Genomic DNA, 22111 nt, shown 5'->3' with positions numbered 1-22111 from the left:
CTCCAAACGGACCCTTAGTAGAGAAAGAAATAAATAATGCAATAATAGAGTATTTTTTTTCTTCTTAGTGACACACCGAGCTGTGAAGCAGTACTACGAAGTTTCAATTGATAAATTTTTCTTTAACTTTATTTGTATGTCGTAGGTTGTTTATGAGAAATTACAAGTCTACAACACTCATGATTGTCGCATGATAGGTGTCGTAGGTTTTAGCAAAATATTTCTAGTGACATGTGAGAATCTCTCGGCTGATGTGGTTGGGTTCGTTTGTAGGAGGACAACCAACCATACCACTACATTTTCGTCCCAAACCAACCAGATTACTGATCCAACAGTCACTTGGATTCTTAAAATTCAGAATTCACCTAGTAACGAAAGAATCAAATGCTGTCTTTGCACTTCACTCTTTCGTTCTCTGTTGGAAATTAACACAAAAACAGTGCGTTTTAGTCGTTATGCTTACACCTAATGCAGATGTTTTACAAAATCATACAAGGACTATATACAAAATAAAATTGTTGAATGACCACAATGTTTATGTAAAATGTGTCTCACTGACCAAATACAGCTTCTGACCATCATTTATCAAGTCCACATCAAGAATTTTACCTGCATCTTCTGTTAATATTATACCGGAACCACTCGATGAAAACTCCAGTTGCTCACCTGCTGTTCTGATGAGCTCTCCAATGGTACTCGGGACCCATAACACGATTCCAGGTCTTCTTCCTTCTTTGCTTTCCCATGGGTGGAAAGGGTATACCGTGCACTTCTTCGGGTGCATTTTATCTGCACGTTACAACAGAAATTTCGTATCAACTTATCATGATAACTGTAAGTACAAGGTGTCATGTATAGGAATGTTCATTAGGCCCTTCACAAGCGATGTTAACCTAGTTTCTTTTCCTTCTTTTTCATCAAGAGGTAAAACATGATGGAATCCCTTACTAGAAAAATCGATTTATCTGTTTTCCTCATTTGGCTACAATGGAGACTTTGTTGGAAAATTCCTATCCTTGAACCCCCAACTTGTTATTAAGTTCCAAGTCCATGATCTATATCGGTGCAGACATAATTAATTCATTAAATCTTAACATTCATCATCCTATAACGTCATCTCCTTGGTGTTTGTTTACTAAACGGTATTAACATCTTACCGAAGTGTAAAACCTTCCTATTGTTATAATTTTCTTTCTAGATCTGCTCTCTAATTTCGGAGGAGAAAACAAACTAAAAGGTCACAAAGAAAATATAAGAGTTTGTCGATACCTGTGATTTCTTGAGCACAGTTAGGGAATTCTGTCAACTGAGCTGCCTTTGCTTCTTCCAGCAGTTTGATTAAATTCTTGTTCCCACACATCCGACCTTCATCTAGTGGGGTATTTCCCCATCTGCAGGCCGGAAAACGATTATATGGTTGTTAAAGCAAGAAGAAAAGTAACTATTTATAAAAACTGTCGTGAAAGAGAGAAGCACAGGTGAAAGAGGTTGGAGCGGTAAATAAGGTTGAGTTTCTATACTTCATGTCAAACAATACTAGGGAACCAGCATAGAAAAGTAACATTTTGGAAGAGTCCCAGTGAGCTTTTCTCAAAGATAAATGACATTTTTTTCTTCAAAAAAAAGATAATGACATTTCAACTGTACCTGTCCTTCGAGAAAACGCTAGCCCCAGCTTCTAACAGCAGCTTTGCCATTATATATAGTCCTTCTGATGCAGCTACATGAAGTGGAGTCCGGTGATCATAATCTTTTGAATTTGGGTCAATGCCATTTGCCAATAACCTTTTAAGGAGATCTGCGTCCCCCCTTGCAATGGATGTACATATAAAACTACCAGCATTGTCTATGTTCAAGGAGGCCCCTTGTTCGATAAGTAAAGAAGAAACTCGATCATTCCCGTTCTTGATGGCTTCAAGTAAGGGTGTGTTCCCAAAATTGTCTAGAAAAGTTAAACGAATTATTATACTCTGGTGCCACGATTGGAAAGCAGTTCAAGCCACATAAGGATTGGTATGCTGTAAACATACCTTTGATGTTGATGTCTACTCCTTCCTGAATAAGGAAAAGTATAATATCTTCATGTCCTTTTAATGCAGCGAGATGCTGTGGAGAAAAAATACACCTTTCAGACAAAATATATCATCATGTCCCGCATATATGCGCGCGCACACGATGCTAAGTCACAGATATATTCACAATGATTAATATAAGAGTTTCAAGGCATTTCATACCAAGGGTGACCTTCCATCATAATCTGTCTTGTTGGGATCAGCTCCAGTTCGGATCAAACCTTTTAGCTGAAATAGATCTCCGTGGTAAGCCGCGCTATTTACCTTCAAAGCAAACTCAGCTTCTTGCTTTCCAATATGAAATGTAATGTCTGACTCTAGTTGTTTCATGTGAGGTGCTTTACCCTGTACCATTTTCAGCCATACGATGGGCACATAAATAAATCTAATAAAAAATATTTCCAGATAGTTGTAGGCACATAGAAAAAGGAACATAAATAACCACAGAAAACTTACCTCTAAAAGGTTGTTCAAGATTTTCCGCCCATCATAAAAGTATATGTCAAGGATGCTTGTAAAAGATTGTTTGTCAAGTCGCAGAAGTCTACATAATTCACACACCCTAACTGTATAAAGTTGAGGAATGTTGCAAAGAATGGAGATTTCTCCAAATGAACTGTTAGGTTCCAAAAGCTCAAGAGTTTCTTCTGTTCCATCTTCCCCTATGCCCACCTCCTCCTGTGCAAGAATAGCTTTGTTACTCACGTAGACAAACAAACAAGCAATATATATCGATTTTTGTAGAAACTGGAAATACATAATTGGGAACTAAATAGCATATAGTTCAAAGCGACGACACATTATTTCCAGACAAACTTCATAAAGGTTTAAACAAACAAGTAACTGACTGTATGTTGATTTTTGTATGAACTCATTGATCCAATTTCCAAATTTTCAGATTTCAGTAGAAAAGCTAAGACGACAAGAAATGAAATGACAAACATGGCATTACCAACTAAATAAGACACACCACTGACTCTAGAGTATGAAATCATACCAGCACACCATCACAGACGAAATAAAGTTGATCCACGACGTTTCCTGGTTCCATGATCACTTCTCCAGGGAGAAAAAATTCTTCATGCAGTTTAATAACCTACAAGATGAAAAAACATAAGGATAACTCATTTCACTAATTCTCATCCAAGCAGATATATCCATGACCATGGAAGTTTCTACTTGACATTATACGTGGTGCTGCACATGAAACTTCTGACTTTTAGATACAATTACACCACCTACATAAAAGTGATGCCACGCTGGTTTTCAGTGTCCTATTTGGCATGCAGGCAAAAATATTCACAAGATGGTGTACACTTATATCACATGTATTGTTTACCAAATGAGGTGCCAAATCAAAACCATGCCCATGCAACAGAGGAAGAGGCACAATTTTGTAGGATTTTTATAGTCTATGACAATGCTTGTTAACCTTAGCACCCAATGACACCTACGAACAAACTGGCATTGCACACCAGATCAGAAAGATACAACTATCAGTGTTTCAAGTGAACATACTTTGTCCATCTATTATGTACATGGAAAATTAATGACTCACGATCTGATTGATGAATTCTGTCGAGCATCCCTTGAAGAGAGGAACGCTTTCAATGTATGGGAAATATAAAGTTTGTGAAATCTGCAATGAAGAAACAACTAACTTTAAAGATAAAGAAGTCTTTCAAAACTTACTCTCTCAACCAGAAACCCATGATGTACAAACAGTCGGAATAACGCATACATATTGGAATACGTGAGTTATCTTCTTTTATTCAAAATGCATAGGAATAAAACCAACGGATTTCTACCAAGGTCTTCAATGCAAAAAAACAACCCAAGTTTTCTATAAAAAGAACTAAACAAAAAACACACATGTACCCCAAAAGGAAAGAATATAATGTCAATAGCTTTGGAATATGCATAACAATGAAATAATTCTTATGGAATTTATTGTAACTAATTCATCAATACACAGTACACAGAGATCCTATTTGTATCTTACCTTAGAGCGAATTGAAGCAGGAATTTCCTGGAGAACAGCAGCCTCCGTGTAGGTACTCTCATATTGTAAACGCAAGTGACCTTTGATTTGATTACGGATATCCTTCCCAAGTCTATTTCTGTTCATATATTTGATGAGATCTGTCATTTTGTCCCTGAACTTTTCTGTCTTTGATCCTTTTACAATTAACGCTGTCATGTTACCAATCAAATACGCTCCAAGAATCATGTCAAAAGATACATAAACCATTATGAATATCATTTCCCTCAGATTGACTGCATGAATATCTCCATAACCTGTAAAAGAAAGAGTGCTGGTCAGGCATTAAACATTCCAACTGATTACATAAACGAATTAAAGGGTAACTTACCAACAGTGGCCATGGTTACAATGGCAAAATACAAAGAAGTTGTGTAGCGCTTCCATAAGTCAATGTCCCTGAAGCTTGAATAACTATAGTCACCTAACTTCAAACTTCCAATCCATGTGTACCCTTCTTGTGAAGCAGGCAGGGTGGTGGCCAAATAGTAGAATATGCAGGCCGCTGTATGTGTGCAGTAGAGTTCAACGACAATAAGCTTTATAATCCTGGTAAACAGATAATTGATACGAATATCCTTTTCTAGGTCATGAAAGAACCTAGTGACTTTGCGCACCCGACATAACCTTATCAATAGGAGATACCTCACTTCCTCTCTTCTCCCACAAGCCTATTCCAAAACAGATTTCACAAAGTGAATACCGAAGCAGAACATATTAAATGCATTATAGTAGATAAACTTTATTACTTAAAAATCAAGATATATGCTTGCAATTTTATATTGATCTTATACATTCTGTACAGCTGCCTGCAATCTCATAAATCGGCAAAGCACGAGCACTAACAAATTAACATTTTATAGGAGAAAGTGTAGATGGCCTAGTCACACAAATTGAAAATGGAAGTACCTTGTAGATGTTATCCCAAGGCATACAACCAAGCAAATCAACGATAAAACTCGATTTCAAGTACCTGCAAAGGAAACGTTAAATCAGCAACGAAATTATATAAGAGTTTCTCTATACCTGTGATTTCTTGAGCACAGTAAGGGAATTCTGTCAACTGAGCTGCCTTTGCTTCTTCCAGCAGTTTGATTAAATTCTTGTTCCCACACATCCGACCTTCATCTAGTGGGGTATTTCCCCATCTGCAGGCCAGAAAACGATTATATCGTTGTTAAAGCAAGAAGAAGAGTAACTATTTATAAAAACAGTCGTGAAGGAGAGAAGCATAGGTGAAAGAGGTTGGATTAGTAAATTAGGGAACCAGCATTGTCGTAAGTTAAATTTCTAAACTTCATGTGAAACAATACTAGGGAACCAGCATAGAAAAGTAACATTTTAGAAGAGTCCCGGTGAGCTTTTCTTCCAACTGTACCTGTCCTTTGAGAAAACGCTAGCCCCAGCTTCTAACAGCAACTTTGCCATTATATATAGTCCTTCTGATGCAGCTACATGAAGTGGAGTCCGGTGATCATAATCTTTTGAATTTGGGTCAATGCCATTTGCCAATAATCTTTTAAGGAGATCTGCGTCCCCCCTTGCAATGGATGTACATATAAAACAACCAGCATTGTCGATGTTCAAGGAAGCCCCTTGTTGGATAAGTAAAGAAGAAACTCGATCATTCCCGTTCTTGATGGCTTCAAGTAAGGGTGTGTTCCCAAAATTGTCTATAAAAGTTAAACAAATTATTATATTGTGGTACTATGATTGGAAAACAGTTCAAGCCACATAAGGATTGGTATACTGTAAACACACCCTTGATGTTGATGTCTACTCCTTCCCGAATAAGGAAAAGTGTAATATCTTCATGTCCTTTTAATGCAGCGAGATGCTGTGGAGAAGAAATACACCTTTCAGACAAGATATATCATCATGTCCCGCGTATACGCACGCACACACGATGCTAAGTCACAGATATACTCACAATGATTAATATAAGAGTTTCATGGCATTTCATACCAAGGGTGACCTTCCTTCATAATCTGTCTTGTTGGGATCAGCTCCAGTTCGAATCAAACCTTTTAGCTGAAATAGATCTCCGTGGTAAGCCGCGCTATTGACCTTCAAAGAAAACTCAGCTTCTTGCTTTCCGATATGAAATGTAATGTCTGACTCTTATTGTTTCAAGCGAGGTGCTTTACCCTGTACCATTTTCAGCCATACGATGGGCACATAGGTAAATCTAATAAAAAATATTTCCAGACAGTGGTAGGCACATAGGAAAAGGAACATAAATAACCACAGAAAACCTACCTCTAAAAGGTTGTTCAAGATTTTCCGCCCATCATAAAAGTATATGTCAAGGATGCTTGCAAAAGATTGTTTATCAAGTAGCAGAAGTCTACATAATTCACACACCCTAACTGTATAAAGTTGAGGAATGTTGCAAAGAATGGAGATTTCTCCAAATGAGCTGTTAGGTTCCAAAAGCTCAAGAGTTTCTTCTGTTCCATCATCCCCTATGCCCACCTCCTCCTGTACAAGAATAGCTTTGTTACTCACGTAGTAGAACAAACAAACAAGCAATATATATCGATTTTTTGTCGAAACTGGAAATACATAATTGTGAACTAAATAGCATATGGTTCAAAGCGACAACAAATTATTTTCAGACAAACTTCATAAAGGTTTAAACAAACGACTAACAGACTATATGTTGATTTTTAAATGAACTGGTTGATCCAATTTCCAAATTTTCAGACTTCAGTAGAAAAGCTAAGACGACAAGAAATGAAATGAGAAACATGGCATTACCAACTAAATAAGATACACCACTGACTCTAGAGTATGAAATCGTACCAGCACACCATGACAGACGAAATAAAGTTGATCCACGATGTTTCCTGGTTCCATGATCACTTCTCCAGGGAGAAAAAAATTCTTCATGCAGTTTAATAACCTACAAGATGAAAAAAAACATAAGAATAACTCATTTCACTAATTCACATTCAAGCAGAAATATCCATGACCATGGAAGGTTCTACTTGACATTATAAGTGGTGCTGCATATGAAACTTCTGACTTTTAGACACAATTACACCACCTACATAAAAGTGATGCCACGCTGGTTTTCGGTGGCCCATTTGGCTTGCAGGCACAAATATTCACAAGATGGTATACGCTTATATCACATGTATTGTTTTCCAAATGAGGTGCCAAATCAAAATCATGCCCATGCAACAGAGGAAGAAACACCAATTTTGCAGGATTTTTATTGTCTATGACAATGCTTGTTAACATTAGCACCCAATTACACATACGAACAAACTGGCATTGCACACCAGATCAGAAAGATCCAACTATCAGTGTTTCAAGTGAACATACTTTGTCCATCTATTATGTACATAGAAAATTAATGACTTACGATCTGATTGATGAATTCTGTCGAGCATCCCTTGAAGAGAGGAACACTTTCAATATATGGTAAATATAAAATTTGCGAAATCTGCAATGAAGAAACAACTAATTTTAATGATAAAGAAGTCTTTCAAAACATACTCCCTCAACCAGAAACCCATGATGTACAAACAGCCGGAATAACGCACATATATTGGATTACATGAGGTATCTTCTTTTTATTCAAAATCCATAGGAATAAAACCAACGAATTTCTACCGAGGTCTTCAATGCAAAAAAGCAACCCAAGTTTTCTATAAAAAGAACTAAACAAAAAACACACATGTACCCCAATAGGAAAGCATATAATGTCAATAGCTTTGGAATATGCATAACAGTTAAAATCAAATAATTCTTACGGAATTTATTGTAACTAATTCGTCAATACACAAAGTACACAGAGATCCTATGTGTATCTTACCTTAGAGCGAATTGAAGCAGGAATTTCCTGGAGAACAGCAGCCTCCGTGCAGGTACTCTCATATTGTAAACGCAAGTGACCTTTGATTTGATTACGGATATCCTTCCCAAGTCTATTTCTGTTCATATATTTGATGAGATCTGTCATTTTGTCCCCGAACTTTTCTGTCTTTGATCCTTTCACAATTAACGCTGTCATGTTACCAATCAAATACGCTCCAAGAATCATGTTAAAAGATACATAAACCATTATGAATATCATTTCCCTCAGATTGACTGCATGAATATCTCCATAACCTGTAAAAGAAAGAGTGCTGGTCAGGCATTAAACATTCCAACTGATTACATAAACGAATTAAGAGGTAACTTACCAGTGGCAAAATACAAAGATGTTGTGTAGCGCTTCCATAAGTCAATGTCCCTGAAGCTTGAATAACTATAGTCACCTAACTTCAAACTTCCAATCCATGTGTACCCCTCCTGTGAAGCAGGTAGGGTGGTGGCCAAATAGTAGAATATGCAGGCCGCTGTACGCGTGCTGTAGAGTTCAACGACAATAAGCTTTATAATCCTGGTAAACAAATAATTGATACGAATATCCTTTTCTAGGTCATGAAAGAACCTAGTGACTTTGCGCACCCGACATAACCTTATCCATAGGAGATACCTCACTTCCTCTCTTCTTCCACAAGCCTATTCCAAAACAGATTTCACAAAGTGAATACGGAAGCAGAACATATTGAAGGCATTATAGTAGATAAACTTTATTACTTTAAAAATCAAGATATATGCTTGCAATTTTATATTGATCTTATACATTCTGTACACCTGCCCGCCAATCTCATGAATCGGCAAAACATGAGCATTAACAAATTAACATTTTATGGGAGAAAGTGTCGATGGCCAAGTCACACAAATTGAAAATGGAAGTACCTTGTAGATGTTATCCCAAGGCATACAACCAAGCAAGTCAACGATAAAACTCGATTTCAAGTACCTGCAAAGGAAAAGTTAAATCAGCAACGAAATTAAAGTACAATGCCGGAATATATGGCTTGTAAAATCACTATGGACATTTGTTTGCTTTTTAAGTTTTAACTAAATTCAACAAATTCCAGTAAGTACTGAGAACTGCTACATAGTTTGTACAGTTAGAACCATCACAACGATCCTTTTTTCTATAAACAGCTAGATGGAAACGAAAACTAACCGTAGAGCAATCCAGTTGCGCTTATAGACCATTCGATAGGTGTGACTGTCTCGGTAGGCGATGAAGAACTGCAAAACAATGTCTACGAGGAATGCTACCTGTCCTACTACATCCAGTATAAAGAATCTATCCCCCAAACCCCTGAAAAACCCGAACTCAAAAGGTGTGAAGAAGGACGAGTACACTGCCCATAAAAGTATGAATTTCATCCATACCCGATACCACCTGCATTTGCTCTTCACATTTCATTACAGAGAGCGAAGAAAAATAAAACACAAAAATACAAGTATATATATAAATATGTATTAGTGCACATATACACAGGAGGAGGGAGAGTGCAATGCATGTCAGTATGTAATGTAGAAGTAGTTCATTAGAATGGCTAAGGGTTTTACTTGTTAGCTAATCTAGAGATCGGGCCGTTGTCAACCACAGGTATCATTTTGGCCTGCCGGAACACATAGGAGGAATGTTCATCATTTAGGCCACCGGATGCATTATATATAGGATTTATTGGCCACTTATTGGCTAAACATAACAACTGAACACTATACGTTTCAACTAGTAAACTGGCAAATATCTACGTGTTCGATGCTGCTGTGCTGAATAATGCCAGTGTACGATACTTTGATTCTGATTTGCCGACAAATTTTGAAATTTGCTTGCTAAACTAGAAAGAACAAAAAACTGACAAGATTAGTTGAAAATCCGATCGAAATCTTAACTAAATTATTGTAAATAAATACTGACACGTGGCGCGTTTGGGATTGGTTGAAAATCTTATCGGAAATCTATCCACAAATAGTATTTTCGGATAATGACACGTGGCGTTACAAGATTGGTTAAAAATCCTAAACTATAACTAATTTTTTTTAATTATTTTATAAAAAAATTAATAATATTTTAAATGGACTAGGTGTAAGCGGATTTTGTAGGGTGGAGATTGTTTGTGTCAGCGTATTTTTTAGGAGTGGAGATGCATATGGCCAATTACTATTCATTGAAGTCTATCACTATTTACTGGATGGTTTAAATGGGCTAGGTGCCAGCATATTTTTTTAAGAGTAGAGTTGCTCTTACCATGTTATTTAATTAATTTCTCATGTGGGACCCAAAATAAAAATTTACAATTAAATATTTAACGAGTGAAATCACAACTTTTGCCCTTATTTTAGAAAATTACTTTTTAGAAATTGTCTAAAATAATTAAAAATCAAATTTCACTTGCTAAATTGGTTAAAATTTTACATCAACGACATTGCAATAAAAATTTGACATGTAACATTGATAATTTGGATAATGGTAAGTCAAACTTGAACTCACTAATCTTTCTAATATTAACTTGTTATTCCATCATTTCTCAACACTTACAAATCTTAAAGATACACACTATCTTAATTTTTAACTTTTAGAACAATGACTAATAACATTTTACTATATTGTTGTAATAAAATAAATGTAAAACTAAATTTGGATTAAAAAGATCCAGCCATCCACGTTTGAAAAATCATAGTAAAAACGAAATGAATGGCCAGGATACGTGCGAAATTAGACTCGTAATTAAATGTAGATAGACAGATAATACCGATTTAAATTCGTTACTTAACCGATGATTATGGAAACACAATATTTAAAAGGAAAAATAAAACGAAAAAGAAACTGAAAGAGGAAGCGTCGTATCAGTTAGCAGGATGAATGACGAGTCCTTTGGAGAGCCCTCTGACGCCGTCGATCAGGCTCTGATGACCGAACCGCCGCCGCCAAGTCGAAGACCCGTCGCCAAGTCCTAACTCGTTCTTGATTAGATTGAACTGGCTCCCGCGCGACGATTTGATTCGGTCCCTCAGATTTTGCACCTCATACTCTTCCTCCTCCTCCTCCTCGCCGCCGTCTTTCGACGACTCATCCTCCGTCTCACTGTGGTCCTCCACCACCATTTTCCTCGACATTTTCCCCAAATCGATCAACAAACGAAACGCTGAACAGAAGGAAAGCGCGCGCAGATTCAAAATCACGAGCGAAGAAAATAAATGTAAAAATAAGTCACGAGGAGGACGTGGTGGTGCTAAATGATGTGTTTGGTTAGTGAGAAAATCCAAGTACCTTTTTTCTCAGGAAACTTTGCGATTCGCAAGTTGGAGAAGCTGAAAGCTCTGCAGAGCTCTCAAATCCACGCGTTATAAGCAAGAACTAGTAAAACACAAAAAGAAGAGTTCTCCCTTGAAAATCGTACCCTTGATTAATACGGGCACCCAACAACATTACGATCAAGTTGTTCTTGAGTGCTGAAGTTGCCGGAAATGCGTGTGGGCCATTGCGTTACTTGGATCAGAAGCAACGTCGACATTTTGATCCTTGGCTTCTTTCTTCGCCTTGTCTACAGAAATCGAAAGCGCCTCTTGCAGAGACGAGAAGAAGAGGAGAAAAAGGGGAAGAGAGAAGCATACAATTGCAGCTTGTCTGATATTCTTAGCTTAGTAGATACTTAATAAATAGTTGCTCGATCTTGTTTAATTTGTAGAATAATTGGATTAAAGAACAGCTTAAATCTATAGTGGAGAGTGCACTCCAAACGGACCCTTAGTAGAGAAAGAAACAAATAATGCAATAATAGAGTATTTTTTTTCTTCTTAGTGACACTCCGAGCTGTCAAGCAGTACTACGAAGTTTCAATTGATAAATTTTTCTTTAACTTTATTTGTATGTCGTAGGTTGTTTATGAGAAATTACAAGTCTACAACACTCATGATTGTCGCATGATAGGTTAAAAAAAAATGGAGATATCGGTTGTGCAAGACCTGAAGACGTTTTATGTCCCATCCTAGTTGGCCGGGAGGCCTGGGACCTTGTTCTACCAGTCGACTGTTTGAGCAAAATATTTCAAGTGACATGTGAGAATCTCTCGGCTGATGTGGTTGGTTTCGTTTGTAGGAGGACAACCAACCATACCACTACATTTTCGTCTCAAACCAACCAGATTACTGATCCAACAGTCACTTGGATTCTTAAAATTCAGAATTCACCTAGTAACGAAAGAATCAAATGCTGTCTTTGCACTTCACTCTTTCGTTCTCTGTTGGAAATTAACACAAAAACAATGCGTTTTAGTCGTTATGCTTACACCTAATGCAGATGTTTTACAAAATCATAGAAGGACTATATACAAAATAAAACTGTTGAATGACCACAATGTTTATGTAAAATGTGTCTCACTGACCAAATACAGCTTCTGACCATCATTTATCAAGTCCACATCAAGAATTTTACCTGCATCTTCTGTTAATATTATAGCGGAACCACTCGATGAAAACTCCAGTTGCTCACCTGCTGTTATGATGAGCTCTCCAATGGTACTCGGGACCCATAACACGATTCCAGGTCTTCTTCCGTCTTTGCTTTCCCATGGGTGGAAAGGGTATACCGTGCACTTCTTCGGGTGCATTTTATCTGCACATTACAACAGAAATTTCGTATCAACTTATCATGATAGCTGTAAGTACAAGAAGTCATGTATAGGAATGTTCATTAGGCCCTTCACAAGCGATGTTAACCTAGTTTCTTTTCCTTCTTTTTCATCAAGAGGTAAAACATGATGAAATCCCTTACTAGAAAAATCGATCTATCTGTTTTCCTCATTTGGCTACAATGGAGACTTTGTTGGAAAATTCCTATCCTTGAACCCCCAACTTGTTATTAAGTTCCATGTCCATGATCTATATCGGTGCAGACATAATTAATTCATTAAATCTTAACATTCATCATCCTATAACGTCATCTCCTTGGTGTTTGTTTACTAAACGGTATTAACATCTTACCGAAGTGTAAAACCTTCCTATTGTTATAATTTTCTTTCTAGATCTGCTCTGTAATTTCGGAGGAGAAAACAAACTAAAAGGTCACAAAGAAAATATAAGAGTTTGTCGATACCTGTGATTTCTTGAGCACAGTTAGGGAACTCTGTCAACTGAGCTGCCTTTGCTTCTTCCAGCAGTTTGATTAAATTCTTGTTCCCACACATCCGACCTTCATCTAGTGGGGTATTTCCCCATCTGCAGGCCGGAAAACGATTATATGGTTGTTAAAGCAAGAAGAAAAGTAACTATTTATAAAAACTGTCGTGAAAGAGAGAAGCACAGGTGAAAGAGGTTGGAGTGGTAAATAAGGTTGAGTTTCTATACTTCATGTCAAACAATACTAGGGAACCAGCATAGAAAAGTAACATTTTGGAAGAGTCCCAGTGAGCTTTTCTCAAAGATAAATGACATTTTTTTCTTCAAAAAAAAGATAATGACATTTCAACTGTACCTGTCCTTTGAGAAAACGCTAGCCCCAGCTTCTAACAGCAACTTTGCCATTATATATAGTCCTTCTGATGCAGCTACATGAAGTGGAGTCCGGTGATCATAATCTTTTGAATTTGGGTCAATGCCATTTGCCAATAACCTTTTAAGGAGATCTGCGTCCCCCCTTGCAATGGATGTACATATAAAACTACCAGCATTGTCTATGTTCAAGGAGGCCCCTTGTTCGATAAGTAAAGAAGAAACTCGATCATTCCCGTTCTTGATGGCTTCAAGTAAGGGTGTGTTCCCAAAATTGTCTAGAAAAGTTAAACGAATTATTATACTCTGGTGCCACGATTGGAAAGCAGTTCAAGCCACATAAGGATTGGTATGCTGTAAACATACCTTTGATGTTGATGTCTACTCCTTCCTGAATAAGGAAAAGTGTAATATCTTCATGTCCTTTTAATGCAGCGAGATGCTGTGGAGAAAAAATACACCTTTCAGACAAAATATATCATCATGTCCCGCATATATGCGCGCGCGCACGATGCTAAGTCACAGATATATTCACAATGATTAATATAAGAGTTTCATGGCATTTCATACCAAGGGTGACCTTCCATCATAATCTGTCTTGTTGGGATCAGCTCCAGTTCGGATCAAACCTTTTAGCTGAAATAGATCTCCATGGTAAGCCGCGCTATTTACCTTCAAAGCAAACTCAGCTTCTTGCTTTCCAATATGAAATGTAATGTCTGACTCTAGTTGTTTCATGTGAGGTGCTTTACCCTGTACCATTTTCAGCCATACGATGGGCACATAAGTAAATCTAATCAAAATATTTCCAGACAGTTGTAGGCACATAGAAAAAGGAACATAAATAACCACAGAAAACTTACCTCTAAAAGGTTGTTCAAGATTTTCCGCCCATCATAAAAGTATATGTCAAGGATGCTTGTAAAAGATTGTTTGTCAAGTCGCAGAAGTCTACATAATTCACACACCCTAACTGTATAAAGTTGAGGAATGTTGCAAAGAATGGAGATTTCTCCAAATGAACTGTTAGGTTCCAAAAGCTCAAGAGTTTCTTCTGTTCCATCTTCCCCTATGCCCACCTCCTCCTGTGCAAGAATAGCTTTGTTACTCACGTAGTAGAACAAACAAACAAACAAGCAATATATATCGATTTTTGTAGAAACTGGAAATACATAATTGGGAACTAAATAGCATATAGTTCAAAGCGACGACACATTATTTCCAGACAAACTTCATAAAGGTTTAAACAAACAAGTAACTGACTGTATGTTGATTTTTGTACGAACTCATTGATCCAATTTCCAAATTTTCAGATTTCAGTAGAAAAGCTAAGACGACAAGAAATGAAATGACAAACATGGCATTACCAACTAAATAAGACACACCACTGACCCTAGAGTATGAAATCATACCAGCACACCATCACAGACGAAATAAAGTTGATCCACGACGTTTCCTGGTTCCATGATCACTTCTCCAGGGAGAAAAAATTCTTCATGCAGTTTAATAACCTACAAGATGAAAAAACATAAGGATAACTCATTTCACTAATTCTCATCCAAGCAGATATATCCATGACCATGGAAGTTTCTACTTGACATTATACGTGGTGCTGCACATGAAACTTCTGACTTTTAGATACAATTACACCACCTACATAAAAGTGATGCCACGCTGGTTTTCAGTGTCCTATTTGGCATGCAGGCAAAAATATTCACAAGATGGTGTACACTTATATCACATGTATTGTTTACCAAATGAGGTGCCAAATCAAAACCATGCCCATGCAACAGAGGAAGAGGCACAATTTTGTAGGATTTTTATAGTCTATGACAATGCTTGTTAACATTAGCACCCAATGACACCTACGAACAAACTGGCATTGCACACCAGATCAGAAAGATACAACTATCAGTGTTTCAAGTGAACATACTTTGTCCATCTATTATGTGCATAGAAAATTAATGACTCACGATCTGATTGATGAATTCTGTCGAGCATCCCTTGAAGAGAGGAACGCTTTCAATGTATGGGAAATATAAAGTTTGTGAAATCTGCAATGAAGAAACAACTAACTTTAAAGATAAAGAAGTCTTTCAAAACTTACTCTCTCAACCAGAAACCCATGATGTACAAACAGTCGGAATAACGCATACATATTGGAATACGTGAGTTATCTTCTTTTATTCAAAATGCATAGGAATAAAACCAACGAATTTCTACCAAGGTCTTCAATGCAAAAAAACAACCCAGGTTTTCTATAAAAAGAACTAAACAAAAAACACACATGTACCCCAAAAGGAAAGAATATAATGTCAATAGCTTTGGAATATGCATAACAATGAAATAATTCTTATGGAATTTATTGTAACTAATTCATCAATACACAGTACACAGAGATCCTATTTGTATCTTACCTTAGAGCGAATTGAAGCAGGAATTTCCTGGAGAACAGCAGCCTCCGTGTAGGTACTCTCATATTGTAAACGCAAGTGACCTTTGATTTGATTACGGATATCCTTCCCAAGTCTATTTCTGTTCATATATTTGATGAGATCTGTCATTTTGTCCCTGAACTTTTCTGTCTTTGATCCTTTTACAATTAACGCTGTCATGTTACCAATCAAATACGCTCCAAGAATCATGTCAAAAGATACATAAACCATTATGAATATCATTTCCCTCAGATTGACTGCATGAATATCTCCATAACCTGTAAAAGAAAGAGTGCTGGTCAGGCATTAAACATTCCAACTGATTACATAAACGAATTAAAGGGTAACTTACCAACAGTGGCCATGGTTACAATGGCAAAATACAAAGAAGTTGTGTAGCGCTTCCATAAGTCAATGTCCCTGAAGCTTGAATAACTATAGTCACCTAACTTCAAACTTCCAATCCATGTGTACCCTTCTTGTGAAGCAGGCAGGGTGGTGGCCAAATAGTAGAATATGCAGGCCGCTGTATGTGTGCAGTAGAGTTCAACGACAATAAGCTTTATAATCCTGGTAAACAGATAATTGATACGAATATCCTTTTCTAGGTCATGAAAGAACCTAGTGACTTTGCGCACCCGACATAACCTTATCAATAGGAGATACCTCACTTCCTCTCTTCTCCCACAAGCCTATTCCAAAACAGATTTCACAAAGTGAATACGGAAGCAGAACATATTAAAAGCATTATAGTAGATAAACTTTATTACTTAAAAATCAAGATATATGCTTGCAATTTTATATTGATCTTATACATTCTGTACAGCTGCCTGCAATCTCATAAATCGGCAAAACACGAGCACTAACAAATTAACATTTTGATAGGAGAAAGTGTAGATGGCCTAGTCACACAAATTGAAAATGGAAGTACCTTGTAGATGTTATCCCAAGGCATACAACCAAGCAAGTCAACGATAAAACTCGATTTCAAGTACCTGCAAAGGAAAAGTTAAATCAGCAACGAAATTAAAGTACAATGCCGGAATATATGGCTTGTAAAATCACTATGGACATTTGTTTGCTTTTTAAGTTTTAACTAAATTCAACAAATTCCAGTAAGTACTGAGAACTGCTACATAGTTTGTACAGTTAGAACCCATCACAACGATCCTTTTTTCTATAAACAGCTAGATGGAAATAAAAACTAACCGTAGAGCAATCCGGTTGCGCTTATAGACCATCCGATAGGTGTGACTGTCTCGGTAGGCGATGAAGAACTGCAAAACAATGTCTACAAGGAATGCTACCTGTCCTACTACATCCAGTACAAAGAGTCTCTCCTCCAAACCCCTGAAAAACCCGAACTCGAAAGGTGTGAAGAAGGACGAGTACACTGCCCATAAAAGTATGAATTTCATCCATGCCCGATACCACCTGCATTTAGTCTTCACATTTCAGCACACAGAGAGAAGAAAAACAAAACACAAAAATACAAGTATGTATATATAAATGTATATTAGTGCATATATACACAGGAGGAGGGAGAGTGCAATGCATGACAGTATGTAATGTAGAAGTAGTTCATTAGAATGGCTAAGGTTTTACTTGTTAGCTAATCTAGGGATCGGGCCGTTGTCAACCACAGGTATCATTTTGGCCTGCCGGAACACATAGTAGGAATGTTCATCATTTTGGCCACTGGATGCATTATATATAGGATTTATATTTTCACATTACGTTCAACTAGTAAACTGGCAAATATCTACGTGTTCGATGCTGCTGTGCTGAATATAATGCCACGTGTACGATACTTGTGTGCCGTTTTTGAAGTTCTTTGATTCTGATTTGCCGACAAATTTTAAAATTTGCTTGCTAAACTAGAAAGAACAAAAAACTGATGACTGGTCATTGCAAGATCTTCAAAAAACAACACATTAAACATTCATTTGTCACAAGTCCAAAGAAAACACATTAATTTGTAAGTATTCACAAATCTTCGATGGAGCTCATGTTAGTATTGTTATATGGAGATGCGTGTAGCTTGTGATTTGTGAAGGTTTAGGAGTGAAAGATGGGTAGAGAGATTATTCTTCTTAGTGTATTTCTTTTTCTTTCCTTTTTTCTCGACTGGTATGTGTTTTTAAAGTTTTCATTTTCGTCATTCACGTTCAAACTCCATTAATGTTATCTACTAATCCTCCACAATTTCATCCATACATCAATATACGTAAGTCTTATTGTCCAATTATGTTGAAACTTCTATTGACAACACTCACGCGCAGGCACGTTTGTTAAATAAACATACGTTATCGCACGTAAGCATTTTTAACAAATGTTTTCGACGCAACTGAAAATATAAAGATGACACTGATGTGAAGTGAATTATGAAAAATGACATTGATTAATTTTGAGCATGAGAAACAGTTATTAATTAATACAATACTAAATTATAAACCTCACTGAGTTATACTAAATTCGGGATTAAGTGGCTAAGTGCTACCATTAGCTAAGATACAACTTTTAGTTTTGGCCAATTGTATCTAAATCATCTTTAGTTGACTTAAAATTGGGCTGACAAATTCATGAAAGATATAGATAACTACGACTTGACTATGTGATCTCAAGATTCAATCCTACATCGACCATATGTGAAAACCCAATAATTAATCAATAATTATCAGTATATGTGCTGATTTATTTATGAGAGTCTTAACGAAACATTCATGGTACTGTTCATTTTTAACGTTAAAGACATTTTTCTCTAAAATGTCACTCCTGATACTATTCACTTATAACACATTTTTTTCATTTTAGTTAAAATTCAAAGTTTTGAATTCATTAGTTTTCCTTTTATTTATTTCTGCAAACCTACACCTAATTTATCAAAACCCACTTTATGTATCTAATTATTTATTCTCAGTAATTATGTACTTATTTTATTTATTTAGTTATATAGTTTAAATGAGTGTGATACCAATATGAAAGAATGAAGGAGTCTGAGTTTGATATTATAACATTATTATTACACTAGTGTGAGTTCAATAACTGCTAAGAGTTTTTATTTTTATTATTTTTTATTTTTTACAAAATGTAGACACTTGTGAGTTTAAGATATTAATTAAACTAATGCATTCAATATTAATCTTACGCTCAAATTTTACGACTCCATTGTAAAAGTATTCCTATTTCAAAATATATTGGTATCATACTCTCTTTTCTGACTTACTGTGGAAGACCTTACTTAATAATATTGAGAGCCATCCGAAAATTTTGACACCAGAAAAACAAATAGAAAAGAATAATAAGCATGAGTTGCACATGCAAAGCAAAAAAACATAGCTGCTTTAGTCAAAACGCTGTGTTTTCAAATTTTTTCTTTTGGTTGAAGATTAAGCAGGAAAATGAAGATGGGGGAGAAGAGAGAGAGAGAGAGAGGGGAGAAGGGACGAAGTGAGGGTTTTTTTTTTTTTTTTTTTAACTTTTGTTTTAATATTTAAAAAATATTAAATAATTTTTTTTAGTTTTTAATAATATTTTATTAATTTTTTTTAATAAAAAGTGAGTCCTGAATCAAGCCACGTCAGTATTTAACTGAGAAATTCACGCCAAGCTAACGGAAGGTATAACATTGGCACAAATTCGTAAGATGAGGTATGACATTGTCAATTTTAAAAGATGAGGTAGTTTTTTGTACTTTACCCAATTAAATTTGATAGTCCCCACCTCACACAAACCAAAGGTTCAAATCTATCTCTCTCTTGAAGTCCATATTTGCTGCCTTGAGCTCGTTGGTTCCAAAAATATAGACAAATTGCCCATTTTAATAACTTTTTTTTTTCTTTTCTTTTCCTTATCAAACTCTCAACTCTCTTATTAGGCAACAAGGCGAAAAAGAACAATACAATGTAGAGCTCGGCAAAAAAAAAAGACAAGCTCAAAACACAAATGAAAAATGACAATCTTCGAGTTTTTGTTTTCATATAATCTTCGTTTATCACTTCATCCCTTCCAATCCTCATTTTTTCAATATATTTTCCTTCTATTTCTAGTACCCAAAAAATTATTTTATCAAAGATGCCCTTACTTTGAAGCAATCATGCATTCTCTAAACTTTAAATCTGAGTAACGTCATTAGAGATTGACAAAAACAAAAAAGTAAGCAATTTAGGTTTGACTTAATTGTAATCTCCATCTACATCCTAACATTTTAATTGTTTCATGGGATTTCAATCACTACACATCGTCTGACAGTAACATTAATTTATGGTTTTGCTGTTTATGACCTGTGAGAGTGAAGTTGCATGTCATATTCCATCCAGCTACATACGCGGCTTCAACGACATCATCATATCCACGTTTCAATTTCCTAAACCATCAATTACCTCACCATGTTATTTAATCGATTTCTCATGTGGGACCCAAAATAAAATTTTACAATTAAATATTAAAAGAGTGAAATCACAACTTTTGCCCTTATCTTAGAAAATTACTTTTGAGAAATTGTCTAAAATAATTAAAAATTAAATTTTACTTGCTGAATTAGTTAAAATTTTACATGCAATAAAAAATTGACACAGAACATTGATCATTTGGATAATATGATGAGTCAAACTTGAACTCACTAATCATTCTAATTTTAACTCGTTATTCCATCATTTCTCAACATTTAGACTAATTTTAAAAATACACGCTCTTTTAATTTTTAACTTTTTACAATAACGACTAATAACGTTTTAGTAAAATGATCATACTTAATTTGATAACTAAATTTTTCACTTAATATTACGATTTAATGATATTTTTCTTCACTTGAGTGATATGTATCAAGTTCGAATGTGTGTATGACAAGTTCGACTAATTTATTCATATAGCCCCTAGTGTTAGTATAGGGTTTAGCATATCGTTGTAATAAAATAAATCTAAAACTAAATTTTGACTAAAAAACTCCAGCCATCCACGTTTGAAATATCATAGACAAAACGAAATGAATGGATAGGATACGTGCGAAATTAGACTCTTAGTTAAATGTCTAGAGACAGATAAGACCGATTTTAATTCGTTACTTGACCGATAATTATGGAGACACAATATTTAAAAGGAAAAATAAAACGAAAAAGAAACTGAAAGAGGAAGCGTCGTACCAGTTATCAGGATGAATGACGAGTCCTTTGGAGAGCCCTCTGACGCCGTCGATCAGGCTCTGGCGACTGAACCGCCGCCGCCAAGTCGAAGACCCGTCGCCGAGTCCTAACTCGTTCTTGATTAGATCGAACTGGCTCCCGCGCGACGATTTGATTCGGTCCCTCAGATCCTGCACCTCATACTCTTCCTCCTCCTCGCCGCCGTCTTTAGACGACTCATCCTCCGTCTCACGGTGGCCCTCCACCACCATTCTCCTCGACATTTTCCCCAAATCGATCAACAAACGAAACGCTGAACAGAAGGAAAGCGCGCGCAGATTCAAAATCACGAGCGAAGAAAATAAATGTAAAAATAAGTCATAAAATCACGAGCGAAGAAAATAAATGTAAAAATAAGTCACGGGGAGGACGTGGTGGTGCTAAATGATGTGTTTGGTTAGTGAGAAAATCCAAGTACCTTTTTTCTCGGGAAACTTTGCGATTCGTTGGGAAAAGAGATAGCAGGAGACGCAAGTTGGAGAAACTGAAAGCTCTGCAGAGCCCTCAATTCGTTTCAAAAATACTGATTGGTTGTTTTTTTTTTTTTTTTTTTTTTTTTTTTCCTCTTTCTATATATAGTTTTTGAAGTGACTGAAAGCAGCGCACAAGAAAGTGCAGTCTGCACTTCTTTTGGCAATCAGAGTTTGAAAATCTGTTTGCGCCCTCGGCAATTTATACTTGCAACTGTTCTTTCCGTCACGATGCACTTCCAACAGATTACGTTTTTTTCAAATAAAAAATTAAACTTTTATTTTTATTATTATTTTATCTGAGGAAATAACTCGACGTGTACCGCATTTGAAGGTGCGGTGCCCAATCGATAATTTTCCCTGTCATGCTTCTCTTCTTAATAGAAGGTTATTGAAAATGTTAATACTAAGGAGATCAACTATTTAGATTAAATTTTGTAATTTATATGAAGTGATTGTTAATGACTGATTTATTACTTAAATGCTGATTAACGTGTTTATTTTTTATTGCTGACATCACATAATTTGTAAATTTGATCTAAAACATTGATCTATCTAG

General features: G+C 36.1%; 1 protein-coding gene and 1 pseudogene across 1 annotated transcript; both read right to left on the bottom strand.

Moving 5' to 3' along the window:
• Positions 1 to 460: 460 nt before the first annotated feature.
• Positions 461 to 11444, bottom strand: LOC125469266 (annotated as a pseudogene).
• Positions 11445 to 12221: 777 nt separating this feature from the next.
• LOC103959456 (potassium channel SKOR) lies at positions 12222 to 21899 on the bottom strand. Its single transcript, XM_048566379.1, has 14 exons — positions 21501 to 21899; positions 21044 to 21335; positions 17112 to 17336; positions 16834 to 16897; positions 16255 to 16594; positions 15885 to 16180; positions 15441 to 15521; positions 14880 to 14978; positions 14331 to 14552; positions 14038 to 14220; positions 13834 to 13909; positions 13451 to 13745; positions 13073 to 13194; positions 12222 to 12592 (listed from the first exon to the last, which is right to left on the bottom strand). Exons 2-14 carry the CDS (start codon positions 21304 to 21306, stop codon positions 12339 to 12341), a joined length of 2520 nt encoding a protein of 839 aa, XP_048422336.1. The 5' UTR covers positions 21307 to 21335; positions 21501 to 21899; the 3' UTR covers positions 12222 to 12338.
• Between the last annotated feature and the right edge of the window lie 212 nt (positions 21900 to 22111).

This window comes from the organism of the source record quoted next, unplaced genomic scaffold (assembly GCF_019419815.1).
Source record: "Pyrus x bretschneideri cultivar Hongxiangsu unplaced genomic scaffold, Pyrus_bretschneideri_v1 Contig41, whole genome shotgun sequence".
Classification (NCBI taxonomy): Eukaryota; Viridiplantae; Streptophyta; class Magnoliopsida; order Rosales; family Rosaceae; genus Pyrus; species Pyrus x bretschneideri.
Note: the sequence above shows the minus strand (reverse complement) of the source record. Positions and strands in the feature narration are given on the sequence as shown.